At 42.5% G+C, this 15,919-nt stretch overlaps 1 protein-coding gene across 4 annotated transcripts in view; it reads right to left on the reverse strand.

The window, feature by feature from the left end:
- The window catches only part of KIF6 (kinesin family member 6), a 157,021-nt gene that overhangs the window by 70,857 nt on the left and 70,245 nt on the right, over window positions 1-15,919 (reverse strand). For all 4 annotated transcript variants that reach the window (XR_008329668.1, XR_008329667.1, XM_053382935.1 and 1 more), the window contains one exon: window positions 3,574-3,682. Coding sequence is in view for 2 of the 4 variants with exons in the window: in XM_053382935.1 (XP_053238910.1) it covers window positions 3,574-3,682 (109 nt within the window). In the remaining 2 variants the exon portion in view is untranslated. The remainder of the gene's footprint in view (window positions 1-3,573; window positions 3,683-15,919) is intronic.

The raw sequence follows: 15,919 nt of genomic DNA on the forward strand, positions 1-15,919 counted from the left end.
CAAAATCACAGATTTTGAAAAAGTACAATGGTCATGATCTCAGGATTTGCAGATAATGGTGCATAACAGAAGATGGAAATACCATATTGCCTCATGTCTCAGCCCTGTTAGGTAGAGACACGTGCCTTGTTTGCTCTCTGTTATATCCATAGTAAGCAATAATATACCTCTTTATCATTCTGAGAGAAAACTTTCAAAGCACAGTTTCCAAAAGTATATGGGCATCTATCACTCTAGCTGAAGATAATGATTGATCAGATATGTGATGGTTCTGAACACAATGTCCATGGTGGAGTGAAAGATAGTTATCAGAATAAAGAATATAATAAAAGAAGGCACAACCAAAGGAATAAAAACCAAAAGCAGATGTCTGGGAAGGATAAAGGAGTATAAAGTGTGAGAGGACTATGAAAAGAGATGCAAGACATCTGTCTAAGTACCTATGTTTATCTCCAGAATTCCCAGGCTTCTCCTTGTGTTCAGTGAGTCCTGGAGATGCGCCACATATAAGTGCCAAATGTAGAAATGGAAAATTATGAATCATTGGACAGGCAACCTTGTTTGGAGTTGTGATGGAATTTCCTGGAGAGTCACCATGCTCCTGTGGTCTGAATGTTAATTAACTCTCCTATTCTAATACTCAGGCCTTTTTGTCAGCCAGAACCCACCAGAACTCAGTTCCAACATCTCTCAAGTGGGCGCCCTTTTCATTGTAAGAGAACAAGGGGAAAGTTCGTGGTGAGTTCCAGCACCTCTTTTTCTAGAAAAATAGCACTGCTAATACCTTTTATCAAAGACCTTCAAAATGTTTCACCTAATGTACTAGATGACAAAGTATTGTTACATCTACAGAAAAAGGAAATTTGGAAACTGAAGAAGAAAGAGGTCAAAATGATTCCATGAATATAATATCACAAAGGACTCCTGGAATGGAGATAACATGCAATATTAGAATAAGCTGTGAGTTTTAAGCTGCGGGCCTAGATGAGGAAACTGTTGTTCTTTGAGTAGTATCTTGTGTATCTATTATTTATTAATTAATTTTTTTGTATTGCTTTTTGGTCCTTCAATACAGTATGTACTTACACACATAGAACTGTACCAGTAAAAATCACAATTTGGAAAATGCACATATGGTGTTTGGTAAACATACTTATTATAACCCTCCTTTTTATATGTATTATCCTTTTTTTAACCTTGTCAGGAGCACCTACTGACCAATAAATTCTCCAGTAACAGGCATTTCTGTTGCTCTGAACTTGTATTTGCCGTTTGATACATGATATAAGAGCTAATCTCACTGCTTCACAAAAACAATGAAGACAAAACTTAAAGCCAATTTTTTGCAGCTGCTTCTAAGACTATAAACATATTCCTTACACAGAACCTTAAAAATATTTTGTATAGGCTCTATTGCACTTTTAAAAGTGCTATGTGAATAATAAATAATTCTATGTATACATGTGTATGTATTCAGTCATTTAGCCTGCCAGTTCTGAAGGGTCAAGGAATGAGAAATATTTAAAAATACACAATGGAATAAAACATTAACTTCAAAATTAATAAAAAAAAGAGCTTGATAATAATACCAGTTACTGTAAGTCAGCCATATAAAGTCCTTCATCACTTTTGAAAGATGTCCAGGCTCAGGAGTAGGAATTTCATTGATAGAAAAATCCCTGCCTCTTGGTGCACAGAGGTGACAGTGCAGTGACCAGGAAGAATGCAATGTGGACATATAGATGCCAATGTGGTCTGCGTCAGTACCCATTCATATCAATATGCTGTGTAGTTGACATGCAGGTATGTTTATCTGTCCTCTATTGGAGTGCTTTGGATTATAAAGGTAAAGGGACCCCTGACTGTTAGGTCCAGTCGTGGACGACTCTAGGGTTGCGGCGCTCAACTCACTTTATTGGCCAAGGGAGCCGGCATACAGCTTCTGGGTCATGTGGCCAGCATGAGTAAGCCGCTTCTGGTGAACCAGAGCAGTGCACGGAAACGCTGTTTACCTTCCCGCTGGAGTGGTACCTATTTATCTACTTGCACTTTGACGTGCTTTCGAACTGCTAGGTTGGCAGGAGCAGGGACCGAGCAACGGGAGCTCACCCCGTCGCGGGGATTTGAACCGCCGACCTTCTGATTGGCAAGCCCTAGGCTCTGTGGTTTAACCTACAGCGTCACCCGCATCCCTTTTGCTTTGGATTATAGTAATGGGTATTTTTTTGAATATCTGCTTATCATAAGTGGTTATAACATTCCTGGTCCTCTTGACACAGATACAAAAACATGGATACGAATGACGATCTTGCCCTGCTACTCTCCCACTTCATCCACCTTTTTATGAAAGGCTTTGCACAGAGGAGTTGCCACCTTCCTGACCTGCCATTCCAATACCCCAAACGTTTCTACTTCTTGCCTTGCGCAATGGCAAACAACACAATCAGGTCATTTGTTTGCTTAAACCTGAACATCAACTTGTAACTGATTTCTGTATCCCAACCATGTATTTCTGCCCAAAGAATGTGTTCTCAGTTTTATAGCTCGGTATACAGTGGTACCTCCAGTTAAGAACTTAATTCTTTCTGGAGGTCCATTCTTAACCTGAAACTGTTCTTAACCTGAGGTACCACTTTAGCTAATGGGGCCTCCTGCTGCTGCCACGCTGCACCGCCGCCGCGCGATTTCTGTTCTCACCCTGAAGCAAAGTTCTTAACTGGAGGTACTTACTGTATTTTTCGCCCTATTGGACGCACCGGCCCATAGGACGCACCTAGTTTTCGGGGGGGAAATCAAGAGAAAAAATATGATTCCCCCCCCCCCCCCGCAGCTCTGGGAGCAGCGGACAGGCTGCACGCAGCCTGTGCACTACTCCAAGACCTTCTCCCTGCTTTTGCGGGAGGTGGCGGAATTCCCCCACCTCCCGCAAAAGCCTACAGGAGCCGTGCGCAACTCCTATGGGCTTTTCGACCAGGAGGGAGAAGGGACTGAAACGGCCTGTCAGTCCCTTCTCCCTCCTCGGGGAAAAGCCCCCAAGAGCGGCGTGCTCTTCAAAGGGTGCGCGGCTCCTGCGGGCTTTTTCCCCACCGCCAGCCTCCAACCCGGGTTGGAGAGTAGCGGGAAGGCGTCGCTCGCCTTCCCGCTGCCCCCCAATCTCTGGGGCTGGCCATGGGGGAAGCGCTGCTTTCCCCACCGCCAGCCTCCAACCCGGTTTGGAGAGTAGCGGGAAGGTGTCACGCGCCTTCCCGCTGCCCCCCATCCTCTGGGGCTGGCGATGGAGGAGGCGCTGCTTTCCCCCACCACCAGCCTCAAAGAGCAGACTCTCCTGGCTTCAGCAGAAGCAACGCAAAGCCTCCGGAGCACAGGCTTCAGAGGCTTCGCGTTGCTATCGCTGAAGCCAAGGAGCCTGCATTCGCCCCATAAGACGCACACACATTTTCCCTTCATTTTTGGAGGGGAAAAAGTGCGTCTAATGGGGCGAAAAATACGGTATTTCTGGATTACTGGAGTCTGTAACCTGAAGCGTCTGTAACCTGAAGCGCCTGTAACCCGAGGTACCACTGTAAATCTTACCTTTGCTTAAGGAGCTGCTTATTGTCTTCAATGGTTATGCTATCAGCATAATCTCTCTTGAAAATTTCAAAGGCTTCCTTACGTCCAAGTGACATTTCTCCTCTCACTCCTGTTCAGAAAATAAATCAAGAGTGGGATCATTTGCAGAAGTAATGGGATTTAATTTTTTCCTATCCTCTAGAGACATTCCACAAAGACAAGATCAACAAGTCCTCTTGTGCACAGTGAAAAGTGCTTAAAGTAAGGCTACACAGAAGAACACAGGAGCATAGCAAGCTGCCATATACTGAGCCAGACTATTGGTACATCTAGATTAGCAGTCTCTACTCAGGCTGGAAGCACCTTTGCAAGATTTCAGACAGAGTCTCTCCCAGCCCCACCGGGCGATTGAACCTGGGGTGTTCCACATGGAAGGCAGATGATCTACCACTGAGCAACTACCCTTTTAAGAAACACAAAACCCAGCTAATTTACTAACACAGTTGACCAGTAAATACATCTGCTAAACCATTCTGGATCCTGCTGGTCTTTTTTTTCCAAAACAACATGGCAACCACTCTTATAAAAATTAATCCTATTCCATATTCTGTGGAAACCAAAAATGCCTGTTATAGACCAAGTGGTATAGTTAAAATGACAGATTCAGTTTTGTTTCATGTCACTTGGACATCCGTAAGTCTGAATTCCTTGCATGTTTATTTTTCTGAAGAAGCTATTAATATCTCCTTAATTAAAACCAGAGTGTCAAAAATCAAAGCAGCGGAAATATTTACAAAACCATTGGAATTTTCATGGAAGAAAAGTGCATATTTTTTCCGTATCTTCGCCATTTGTGGTTTTTACATGCCATACCACGCAATATATTAATCAAATTAATATATACAGGAAGTTACCTCAGGCCAAAAAGATTACATATTCATTATTTTCAGTTCACAGAATCCATGTGCTTTACTACTCCCCTAATGAAACCCTGGTGGCTTGCATGCATTCTCAGGTGTGCTAAGCATACCTTATTGGCATCCCACACATCACAAACCAGGCCCCCAGAGTGTTTTACAATGCACAGAGGTTTCATTGCAGGTGTTCCTCAGCACACAAACCAATGTCAAAAGGGTTATCTGAAAAAGGAAGCTTGAAAACCACTGCTGTCAACTTTTACTCTAAACCCCAAACCAGTAATGTGACCATTTAAAGTAAAACTGAACTAAGTTTTACACAATACCATGCTACTGAAACCAGCCAGCTTTATTTGTATGTATACAAGCACCGATTCCCATGAACAGCTCCACTGATTGTAGTAAGATTAACTACAGACTAAAGTGAATTTCTCCCCACACCATTTTTTCTATATAATTCACTTGCATCCCTGGGAAATGGGAGAATGCAAGAAACAAACTTTTCACTGAAAACATATTTTATAATATTACGCTTCATTTTACGTGAGCACATATGAAACCAATAACATGAACTGGAGGGACCCACACGGGATGACTGAAAGGCATAAAGCATGCAGTAGCACTCCACCCATTTTAAAAAAGCAAAAAAACTATAACGATTTCACATCTGTATAGGCCAAATGAGCTGGAGGGAAAGGGCAGAGATATTGTGTTTGATGCTAACTTAAAAATGGAATGTTCTCGTTCCATGTAGCAGCCCAAAATAAAAACATAGTTTTATGTGTGGACTTGCTGAGCTTTCTCTTCCCATCATGAAAAGCCTTAACCTAGTGATGGCCAAACTTGGCCCTCCAGCTGTTTTGGGACTACAATTCCCATCACCCCTGACCACTGGTCCTGTTAGCTAGGGATGATGGGAATTGTAGTCCCAAAACAGCTGGAGGGCAAAGTTTGGCCACCACTGCCTTAACCTAAAACCTCAACTGGCCAGCGGATTTCCCCCCTTCCATAACTTCAGCAGACTTCAATTTGGTGTATCCAGGTCAGTCACAATTTGACTTTAGTCCCTCTAGCTGCAACCTAAGTGTGATCATCTTTCCCCTCAGAAAGGTGCTGCTATTATTATTATTATTATTATTATTATTATTATTATTATTTACTTATACCCCACCCATCTGACTGGACTGCCCCAGCCACTCTGGGTGGCTTCCAACAGAATATAAAAACACAGCAAAACATAAGACATTAAAAATTCCCAAAATAATAATAATTTATTACTTATTATGCTCCCTGCCCAACTAGGTTCCTACAAAGTGCTGCACATTCAGGAGCACACATTAGGGCAAGTCTGCAGTTAGAGAAGGTGAAGCTACCTGGTTGTACATTTCTCAAAAAACTCAAGGCGATTCCATAACACAAAATTGTTAGACATCTGTTAAAGTGTCTGGAAACTTCACTAATGAACTCCCTGGTCTGGAATAGGGTAACTGTGCCCCTGAAGGGCCAGGTCCGCAGTCTGGGAGTCATTTTGGACTCATAGCTGTCCATGGAGTCAGGTTAATTCTGTCTACCAGCTCCATCTGGTACACCGGCTGAGACCCTACCTGCCTGCAGACTGTCTCAATAGATTGGTACATGCTCTGGTTATCTCCCACTTGGATTACTGCAATGCGCTCTACGTGGGGCTACCTTTGAAGGTGACTCAGAAACTACAACTAATCCAAAACGTAGCAGCCAGACTGGTGACTGGGAGTGGCCGCCGAGACCATATAACACCAGTCCTAAAGGATCTTCACTGGTTCCCAGTACGTTTCTGAGATCTAAAAGGCCTTGGCCCAGTATACCTGAAGGAACATGTCCACCTCCACCATTCAGCCCAGACACTGAGGTCCACTTCTGAGGGTCTTCTGGCAGCTCCCTCACTGCGAAAAGTAAAGTTACAGGGAACCAGGCAGAGGACCTTCTCGGCAGTGGCACCCTCCCTGTGGAACGTCCTCCCATCAGATGTCAGGGGACATCTGAAGGCAGTCCTGTTCAGGGAAGATTTTAACGTCTGACATTTTATTATTTTTTATATTTTGCTGGAAGCCGCCCAGAGTAGCTGAGAAAACCCAGCCAGATGGACAGGGTATAAACAAGAAAATTACGACTACTATCACTACTATTACTAAAGTTACATTTCATTTTAATTTCTATATACAACATTTATGTTCCTTTTCCATCAAAAAGCCTACTTGAAAACAAGGTTTATTTCTTTGCCCCAGGCTACATGATTCAATTCAATTCAGATTCAAAAGAAAAACCATGGAAGAGGGCTGGTGAGAGTTGACTTCCCCATTCCTCCTGCCCTTAGAAAAGCCATTTTCAGTGGTTGGGGACCCCTACTGATGAGGGGTGAGGACTGAGAGGGAAGATCTGCATCCATATCAGGCAGAGATAGCTTGTGTCAGTAGGAGCTACATTTGCAGAAGCGCCTCTGATTTGGGTGGGAACCTCCCTTCTCCTCAACCCTCTGCACCACATTCCACCTTTTTCACCAAGCCTGCCCCTGCAACCCGAAAGGCAGGATTATCCTAGCCAAATTCATGGGTATAGAAAATCCGCACAGTATGATTTGAAGTGTCACAACTGTGGCAGTAAGCGATAGCAAATTTTGGTCTAACAGTTCTTAAAAATAATTGTCAAAGAACTATTTAAAGGACAGAGTCTAGTTAGGAGCACAGCACATGCTAATCAATATAACCGAATCTGCAATTCAAATTACACTTATGAGGGCAGTTGTTGTTGTTTAGTCGTTTAGTCGTGTCCGACTCTTCGTGACCCCATGGACCAGAGAACGCCAGGCACCCCTGTCCTCCACTACCTCCCGCAGTTTGGTCAAAATGAGGGCAGTAAATCCCAACAAATCTGGTGGGACTTACTTTGGTATAAACATCCTCAGGATTTATTTGTAAGATGTATACCCCACACCTTCAATGCTAATCAGCACCAGGGTTTTGCTGCCAAGTATTTTCTTCAAAGGTTGGATCCATTTTGAAGAATGGCTCTTGATTTGCTACTTTCTCTTCCAGTAGCAATCAATACTCAAAGACAATTTAATACTCGAAGACAGCATGGTACTAAAGTACTAAAGCACCACACCAGTAAAAGCTGGGTAGCAACCCCCAGCCCAAGTCATCTGCTAATTTTAAACAAGAACATTAAGGAAAAGCACAGTTTATACAGTTATCTATAGCACATCAAATTAATTTGCTTGGATGGGGGGGATTCTTTTTGAGTTAGTCTTTTTTTAATGCATCTGAAAACAGTTGCATACTGAAAACGGCATGCAAGGAGAACGATGGGGAGATGGGAGATGGACATCAAATCTCAGAGAGACGAATCAGGAGTATAGGAAATAAGTGTCTAGACAGACTGTGAGTGCAAGACAGTTTGTAGAAGAATTCTATATACACTGGATAGTGATGGAGAGACTGGGAGAAACACAGAGCAGAGTCAGCACAACACAAGGAAATGCCAAGAAATGTGGGAAACTTGATGAGCTGGTAGAAAGAGATGATTCCCTTGCTGATGAACTTTGTTTTAGTTAATAATGAAGATTTATACAACTTTCAGATGGATTCCTCCCACACATTATGTTGTGCCTTCTTTTCTGCTACCCGCAGCCTGGAAAATCCTCCCATCTCAATTAGTAGCCTCTTTCTCTTTTCGTCCTAAATATCAGCAAAAGTGAGCAAACCCTTGCATTCCAGGGCAAATATTTATTCATCAGCCTACAAGTTCTGTCACCTGTCCCTTGAAAAGAGTGACCTACACTTCTTCCTGCTGGAAGTCTGTATATAGGAATGTGCATCAGAATTACACCCGATGGTGGTACTAATAGAAATAAGGAAGAAAAACGGAGGTTTTCCTATTAAGTTGCCAAATGATGTTAAATTGCATCCCAGCTGCCAACCATTACACTGTAGCGACCATAAATACAGTTAATAATTTTCAAGGCCCTAAAGGGAGCTAAAATACAGTGTTTCCAGTTACAGTAGAGTTGCATGGGGTGTTGAAACGTTCTTTCCACTGTCTTTTATGTTTATGAAATCAACTACCTTGCTATCAAACATCAATCACATTAGGGGAGAATTGGGTGTAGGAATCATTGAAGAAAGTAGCTGTTATTTCACCAACCTATTTGTAGAGGGGGACAACCCCGCCTGGAGGATTTGAGGCCTGATCAATCTTAAGTGGGCCTTCTACAATCAAATGGATGGAAATATTAATACCACCATGATTCAGGAAGAAAGGCTTTGTCCTGTAGAATAAAGAATTGTTTTACAAGGTTTAAGTGATTGTAGAAAGACAGCAGAATTGTCTCATGATGGGACAGCTGAAGATCTCCTATATTAGAGGAGTTTCACATCCATACTACTTCTTCTAAGAACAACTGCTGTATGGAAATCCAGTAGCAAGGTAGCCTAGTTCTCTATGAGGCCCAACATGGCTAATGATAAAACCTGGAAGTTAGAGGAAGTGGCATAGCTCAGGGATAGTACATCTGCTTTGAATGCCGAAAAGTACTAGGTTCAATTCCCAGGGTCACTAAGTAAGGATGCGGGAGAGTCTTTGTCTGAAACCCTGGAGAGCAGCTACCAGTCAGTGTAGACAATACTGAGCTAAATGGATTTGTTGGTCTGACTTGGTATACGGCAGCTTTCTTTGGTCCAAAGTCAGCAAACTAGAAGGGCTTTTGCTTAGGATCCTGCTTTGCCATTGATTTGAAACTCTGCTTTTGTTTTCTACCTAATAGTCATCTGATCATCTGCTAATTTAGCAGTCAAAATGTTAGTAAATTTGATCTCATAAATTAGCTCTTGATCTAGTTACTGGAAAATCTATACACAGCGTAATAATCTGCTAGAGTGGACAAGAAGAGAAAGTGAGAGAGTTAGCAGGGGGCTAGGTATATCGGGTAGCTAGAGGAAATTTGAAGAAATCCATCAATGTTGTCTCCACAAGATTTAACAGCAACGTTCAGAGTCCTAGGGGTACTAATAACAGCAAGGTAATTGCTTCAATGTAAATGCCTTGTATGCAAATAGCCATTATCCACAATGGGAAGCATATACAGTGGTACCTCTGGTTACATACGCTTCAGGTTACAGACTCCGCTAACCCAGAAATAGTGCTTCAGGTTAAGAAATTTGCTTCAGGATGAGAACAGAAATTGGGCTCCAGCGGCGTGGCAGCAGCAAGAGGCCCCATTAGCTAAAGTGGTGCTTCAGGTTAAGAACAGTTTCAGGTTAAGTACGGACCTCTGGAACAAATTAAGTACTTAACCTGAGGTACCACTGTATGGTGCTAGGTCTTCTGTTAACCATGCACACAGAAATCCAGTCAACAGGATTGCTCTGGAGTAGGAAGACGCTGGATTGCTGTTTAAGTCCATCAATAACTGTTATTAAATTACTGCAGCAACAACACTGTGCACACTTAAGATGGAAGTAGTCCCATTGAACTCAGTGGGACTCAAGTAAATATGCACAGGACTGTACTGCTCACTTCCATAAACTTTTCCACTTCCAATCAAATAAAAACAAAACAAAAAACCATAGGCAGACACTTTTCAAGCCAAGCCGAAGACGATTTATTTGAAGTTGCTTTGTAGTAAAACAAAAAGTACTAGAAATGTTTGCATGTAGCCATAATTCACTGGTTCTCCGCAAGGACTTTGCTGATATTATCATCCCCATCTGCTCAGAATAGAAAATAGTAAATTTTCAGAGCTGAAGAACAATGAACCAAGAAAAATCAAGACGTTAAAAGGGGGAGAACCCAGCAGTAATACTCCCCTGCTGTAAGCTTCATCGAGCTTCTTTGCAAAGAGCATGTGTAATACATCTGGATACCTTCACTGGGCTCTACTTCAAAAATGGAAAATGCATAAAACAAGGCAGTTCATTGTACCCCTGCAGTGTTATACTGAAGAACATGGAGCCTTTGAGAAAAACACAAACCCTCAAAGGAAAAGGTGGGTGCCCAGATTAAATGAGCTGAATGAATCTTTGGCACCATAATGTCACTTTTAACACCATTAGATTTAAACTGTTCACATGTGATTATAATTTTAGAGGGAGGCAGTAAGGAACTTTTAAAACAAGCTAACCACATTTTATGAGGCTAACTTCCAAAACACTTCACAATGAAACTAAATGCAAAGGGCAAGGCACAAGGCCCAAGCGCTACTTAAATCCCATGTTAAGTCCTCAGCATAGGCTCTGGTGGTATTTTAAACAGAGAACAGGCTTTGCACTAGCCTTCTTATTGTGTCCATTTCACCCAATAAGAGCTAAGCTTAATTATATACACATGTAGGAATCATTTCACAAACATCCACAGAATGATTTCATGAAATTAATGCACTCTCTCTCACTCACACACACAATCATTATGACGTAAGAGTTTTATTATTTTAGCATAATCACAAGCACAACTAATCACTGAGATGCATTGGGTCACATGAAGAGATGAATTAGGCAGCTTTTATGCAATCACCATTCTAATGTAGTTCATAACTACAGAATGACCCTTTAACATCACTATTGTTACAAAAGCACCCCCAGAATTTTTAGTCAAACCAACTGAATGTAACACCCAGACTTTCTGGATTAAACCAAGTTCCATCTAGTTTAGCATTCTGTTTCCATCATGGTCAGACTCTTTGTCAAGACTACAAGGGTGACATCAAGTAATAGCCATCCCCCATTGCTTTCATGCTTTGGAACTAATAGCAATTATCTAATCTGGGAATAGCCAACAACATGCCTTCTACATATTCTTGGATTAGAACTTCCATCAACCCTGATCACTGGCTAGGGATCAGAGGTAGAACACAAACCCTGTCCCCCAGTGTCTTCACAAGCATCTCATGCTCCTTAGTTTCCATGCTTGTGGATAAGGTCTTCAGCAGGATTCTGCTTGCATTTGCTTGAATATAGTCAGACTCCTCTGTGTCATCAGGGCCTCTGCTTCCTCAGAGTCTTTGATCAGATAAAGGTTCAAGTGAATATAAGTAGAAGCCCCCTGCATACTTTCCCCATGCAACACATAGATGGTCAGGGACTGTGGAGAGGGGCACAAGGGCATTGGGGGTGGGGTTTGTGTGTATAGCCTTGTCCCATTAACATATAAAGCAAAGCATACTGAAGCCTCCTATTACTGTGCTCAGGCCTTTTAAGTCATAACATACTGAGTCTGAACTTGTTTTAACCGCAGCTCTTGATTGCTGGTTTTTATTGTGATATTGTCGTATTCTGATTTATTGTACCAACTTCATTTGCTTTTTTGTATTTTGTTTGTAATTTGCCCTGGAAACCACTTGAGCTGAAGGGCAGTATAGAAATTTTCCAATTAAATTAAATTAAAGGAATGCTAAAACACGTGCCAAAGAAAACACACCCTAGTCCAAAATACAGTAAACTGGAATGAAATCCCACTCAGCGAAATGGAATTTACTTCTAGGTAAGTGTGGTTAGAACTACAATTCTTTGGAGATAACTGAACTAAGCATCATCACGATGTAGGAAGGACTTGGCTAGTTTACATTTATAAATTTATTTAATTGCATTTTTATCCTGCTTTTCAGAAAATTCTTGTCTCTCAGTTTGGCTCACATTGGTGATAAAGTTATACGTGGCAGGGAGAAAGTAAACAGAGAAAAGTTTGTCTCCCTCTCTCGTAACACTAGAACTCGTGGACATCCAATGAAGCTGAATGTTGGAAGATTCAGGACAGATAAAAGAAAGTACTTGTTATGTAGTGCATACTTAAACTATGGAACCCACAGGAGGCAATGATGACTACCCACTTGGATTGCTTTAAAAGAGGATTACACAAATTCATCATCTCTCAATGGCTATTAGTCACAATGGCTCCAAAGTTGGAGGCAACCTTTCTGAATACCAACTGCTGGAAACCACAGAAGGGCTGAGTGCTCTTGCGCTCAACTCCTGCTTGCTGGTTTCCCACTGTGTTGGCCACTGTGAGAACAGGATGCTAGACTAGATGGGCCCTTGGTCTGATCCAGCCAACTGTCCTTATGAAAGGGAGAGTGGGGAGTGGGGCTTCATCATCCAGTTTACAAATTAAGAACGCAAGACACACAAGGATGTTATTCCTGGGAGGCTGGTATGTAGCTACTCAATGGTCCAAGTTCTCCAGGCTAATGGCAAAATCCAGATACGGATCCCTCCTGCTCTCCAGTCCCAGTCCACTGCACACCTTCCTAGGAGGAAACCCCAGTAAACACACAGGGACTTAATTCTGCGTAAACATGCACAAGAATGAACTGCTGGACCACTTGACAGTTTCCAGCTGTGACTTCATTAAATGCATACACATACTAACAGAAAGCCCTTAAATTAGTAGGTACAGGGAGAAAAATGGAGCTGGACAGAAGCATGGCAGGTTTGGCAGAGGCAAATGGGAGTGGATACCAAGTAAAATCTGTAGTCAAAGCCACAAGAACTTTTGAGCCCCACCCATTGGTGCCACCACATCTAAATAAATAAGAAGTATTCTTTTTCCCTGTGTCAGAAATCACGCTTTTTCTAGAACTCCTCACAAACTGGATATATCTATTACTGCTCAGTTTACAATAAAGATTGCTCATTAAAAGTAAGTTTTCTCTTTCCTCTCTTGAAACTTATTTTAAGTTATGCTACTTTGCTCTAGGACATACATTTCAGAAGAAAAGTTATTTTACTTGGTGCAAGCAAAAAGACTAAATCATTTTTTTAATAGCTTAAGCATTCTGAAGCAGCCATCTGCTTCCACAGATGCACCCCTGCAGTTATTTAACTGTGCTGGCAGAGGAGCAATTCCTATTGCCTCACCTTGTTCCCCCAGTAAATTCTAGTTCAGCACCACAACCTTCTCTTTTCTATATCTGATGAAGTAGACCAGAGGTTTTCAACCTTATTGGGTCCATGGCTCCCTTAACCAACTGCCTTCTTTCTGTGGTACCCCTGTGGGGCTCAGGAGACCAGTTATGTCACCCCTTGCCTGCCGAGCTGGCAGCCTCTCATCTTTCCCCCAACACCCTCCTTTGTGGAGTGTTCCCTCAACTTCCTCTCTTCTCCCCTCTCCTTGGGAGTCTTCTGGGCAGTTGCTGCTGCCGCCCCTCGTCTCTCCCCCCCCAGCCCCAAAGAGAGGTGCCTCCTCCCACTGTCCCACAGGGGCCTGGGAAGTACCCCCTGGCCAGCTCCAGAGGCACCATTTACCTGGGGAGTTTGTAGCCAGGCCTGCTGCAACAAACAGCTGTGCAAACCTTTGGAAGGCAGACACATGATAAGGCATCAGAGGGAGGATGGAAAGGAAAGAGGGACAGCGGCCATTGTTGCCTGCAGTACCCCTGACCATCATTCAAGAAACCCAGGGTGCTATGGCATACTGGTTGAAAACCAATGAAGTAGGCTAATGCTTTTACAAACCAATGACATTTCCAAGTCTTTAAAGTATTGTAACACTTTCACACTTTCCCCCCGCTCTGAGAAATGTTGTGGTTGCAGCTGAGCAGACAGCAAATCTATCAATGCCCCTGCACACCAGAAACCTGTAGACCTAGAATCAGTGCAGAAGTAATTCAAAATATTGTTATGTAATTAACACAGGACACTTTGCACTTCTTAAGTCCATCAGTGTATTTTTGTCTTCTGTCTCTCCCTACACAGTATTCCCTTTATTGAGTCTTCCTGGTCTGATCTAACCTAAAAGCTCTTCACGGGCAGCAGGTGGCATTCTGTCGGAATGTATGAGAAATACGATTAACATATTTAAGCCTAAGATTATTACTAATAGCAATACTACACAATAGTAATAATTGCAGGGATGAGGGACCTATTAAGATGGTCTGATCCTGGAGACTCATGAGAACCAATGGATTCCTGAATACTCTGGGAGATTTTCCAGTAGCCAATGCTGGAAATTCTTCTGAGTTCCCAGTCCCACTATGGAATGGTGAGGTGCAGTGGGCCATTAAGAAATTGTACCCAAATGTCCTCTCCAGCACCGTGGAGCTCAGCTAGCCCCATGATTTACTGGGGAGCGCCACATAAGTAAATAGATCTGGAGATAGCTGGAGGACAAGTGGTGCAAGGGCAACCAAACAGACATAAGGGCATGACATGAAAAAGAACTTTGACTGCCATGTTTAATGCTAAACATCGTGGCATACAGCAGAAAGGAACAAAGAAGACAGACACAAAATAGTTCTTCTAAGATGTCCATTCCTCAGTGATCTGGAAGTCTGCATTTCATACACTTGAAACCTACTCTTACTAACCACCAGCTAACAGGAACAATTCTCTATTTTTGCCAAAAGCACATTAGAGTGTCTACCCCCACTGCCTCTAGCTTTGAGTCTAGCAAGTCTTGCTTCATCTATAAATATACTTCTCCGCTGAGATAAGATTAATGTAAGACACCTTTTCCACATCATCACTGTTTATTCTGAACTATATGAGTTCTCATCTTCCAGCCATTTTTTAAAATCCACCTGGACCAGTTCTGCTAATATGATGGATTCATATTTTGTGTGGAATGATCAATCATAGGCCTTCTGTCTTTACTTCTCAGGGCTATGTGTAATAAATTTGAATATATTTATCTTAATACAGTGGTGTTTTATGCTCTATTACAGCCCTTCCTGGCAATCTCAGCAGCCTAAAGAACTGGAAATTTAGAATTAGTGCCAGTGCAGGGAAACAATGTGTTATAAAGCTTGCTGAGGTGTCATAGGATTCGGCAGAAGGTGTACTGTATCAGTGGGATGCTAGAGATGATAAAGCCATGACAGCTGTTGGTGGAACACCCTGCCAGTGGGGCTGTTTCACTGGTAAAGATACACTAGTGGGATGGTTAAATGGGATGAAGTAGAAAGCATGACATAGGCAAGGCAGGAGAAAGAGCACACTCATACTATATCTTATACTCCTTCGGACTAAGGTGACACTCCAGACTTGCTGCAATACTCCACCCACCCATAAAATTCCATCCTGCCCACATCACCATGATAAAAGAGCACAGGATGTGGTGTAATTCAGCACCCAATCACAGCACACCAGCACCAGTATATAGTGCCCCACAAGGAAATTGTCCAGGCTATTATTGGATGAAGAGCTTGAACTCAAGAGTATGGATTCTGCCATAATCTTTATGTTGCTTTCTGTTTATGCCACTGTGCAGTGCTTGGAGTCACAAGACTCTGTTTTGCATTCCAGAGATTCCCACTGTTGGAAGTCTCATGGAAGACAGGAGACGGATGTGATGTTACTGGTTTCCTGTTCCTTTGTTTTCCAGTTGCTCTCTGTTTTCCCAGAGAGAGCATGTATATTTCTTTTCTGTCTGCGTAGTTAGAAATGAAACCTAGCAATGTAGCTCAAACTTCTTGTCTCTTCTGCTGC

Source organism: Podarcis raffonei, chromosome 3, assembly GCF_027172205.1.
Source record: "Podarcis raffonei isolate rPodRaf1 chromosome 3, rPodRaf1.pri, whole genome shotgun sequence".
NCBI lineage: Eukaryota > Metazoa > Chordata > Lepidosauria > Squamata > Lacertidae > Podarcis > Podarcis raffonei.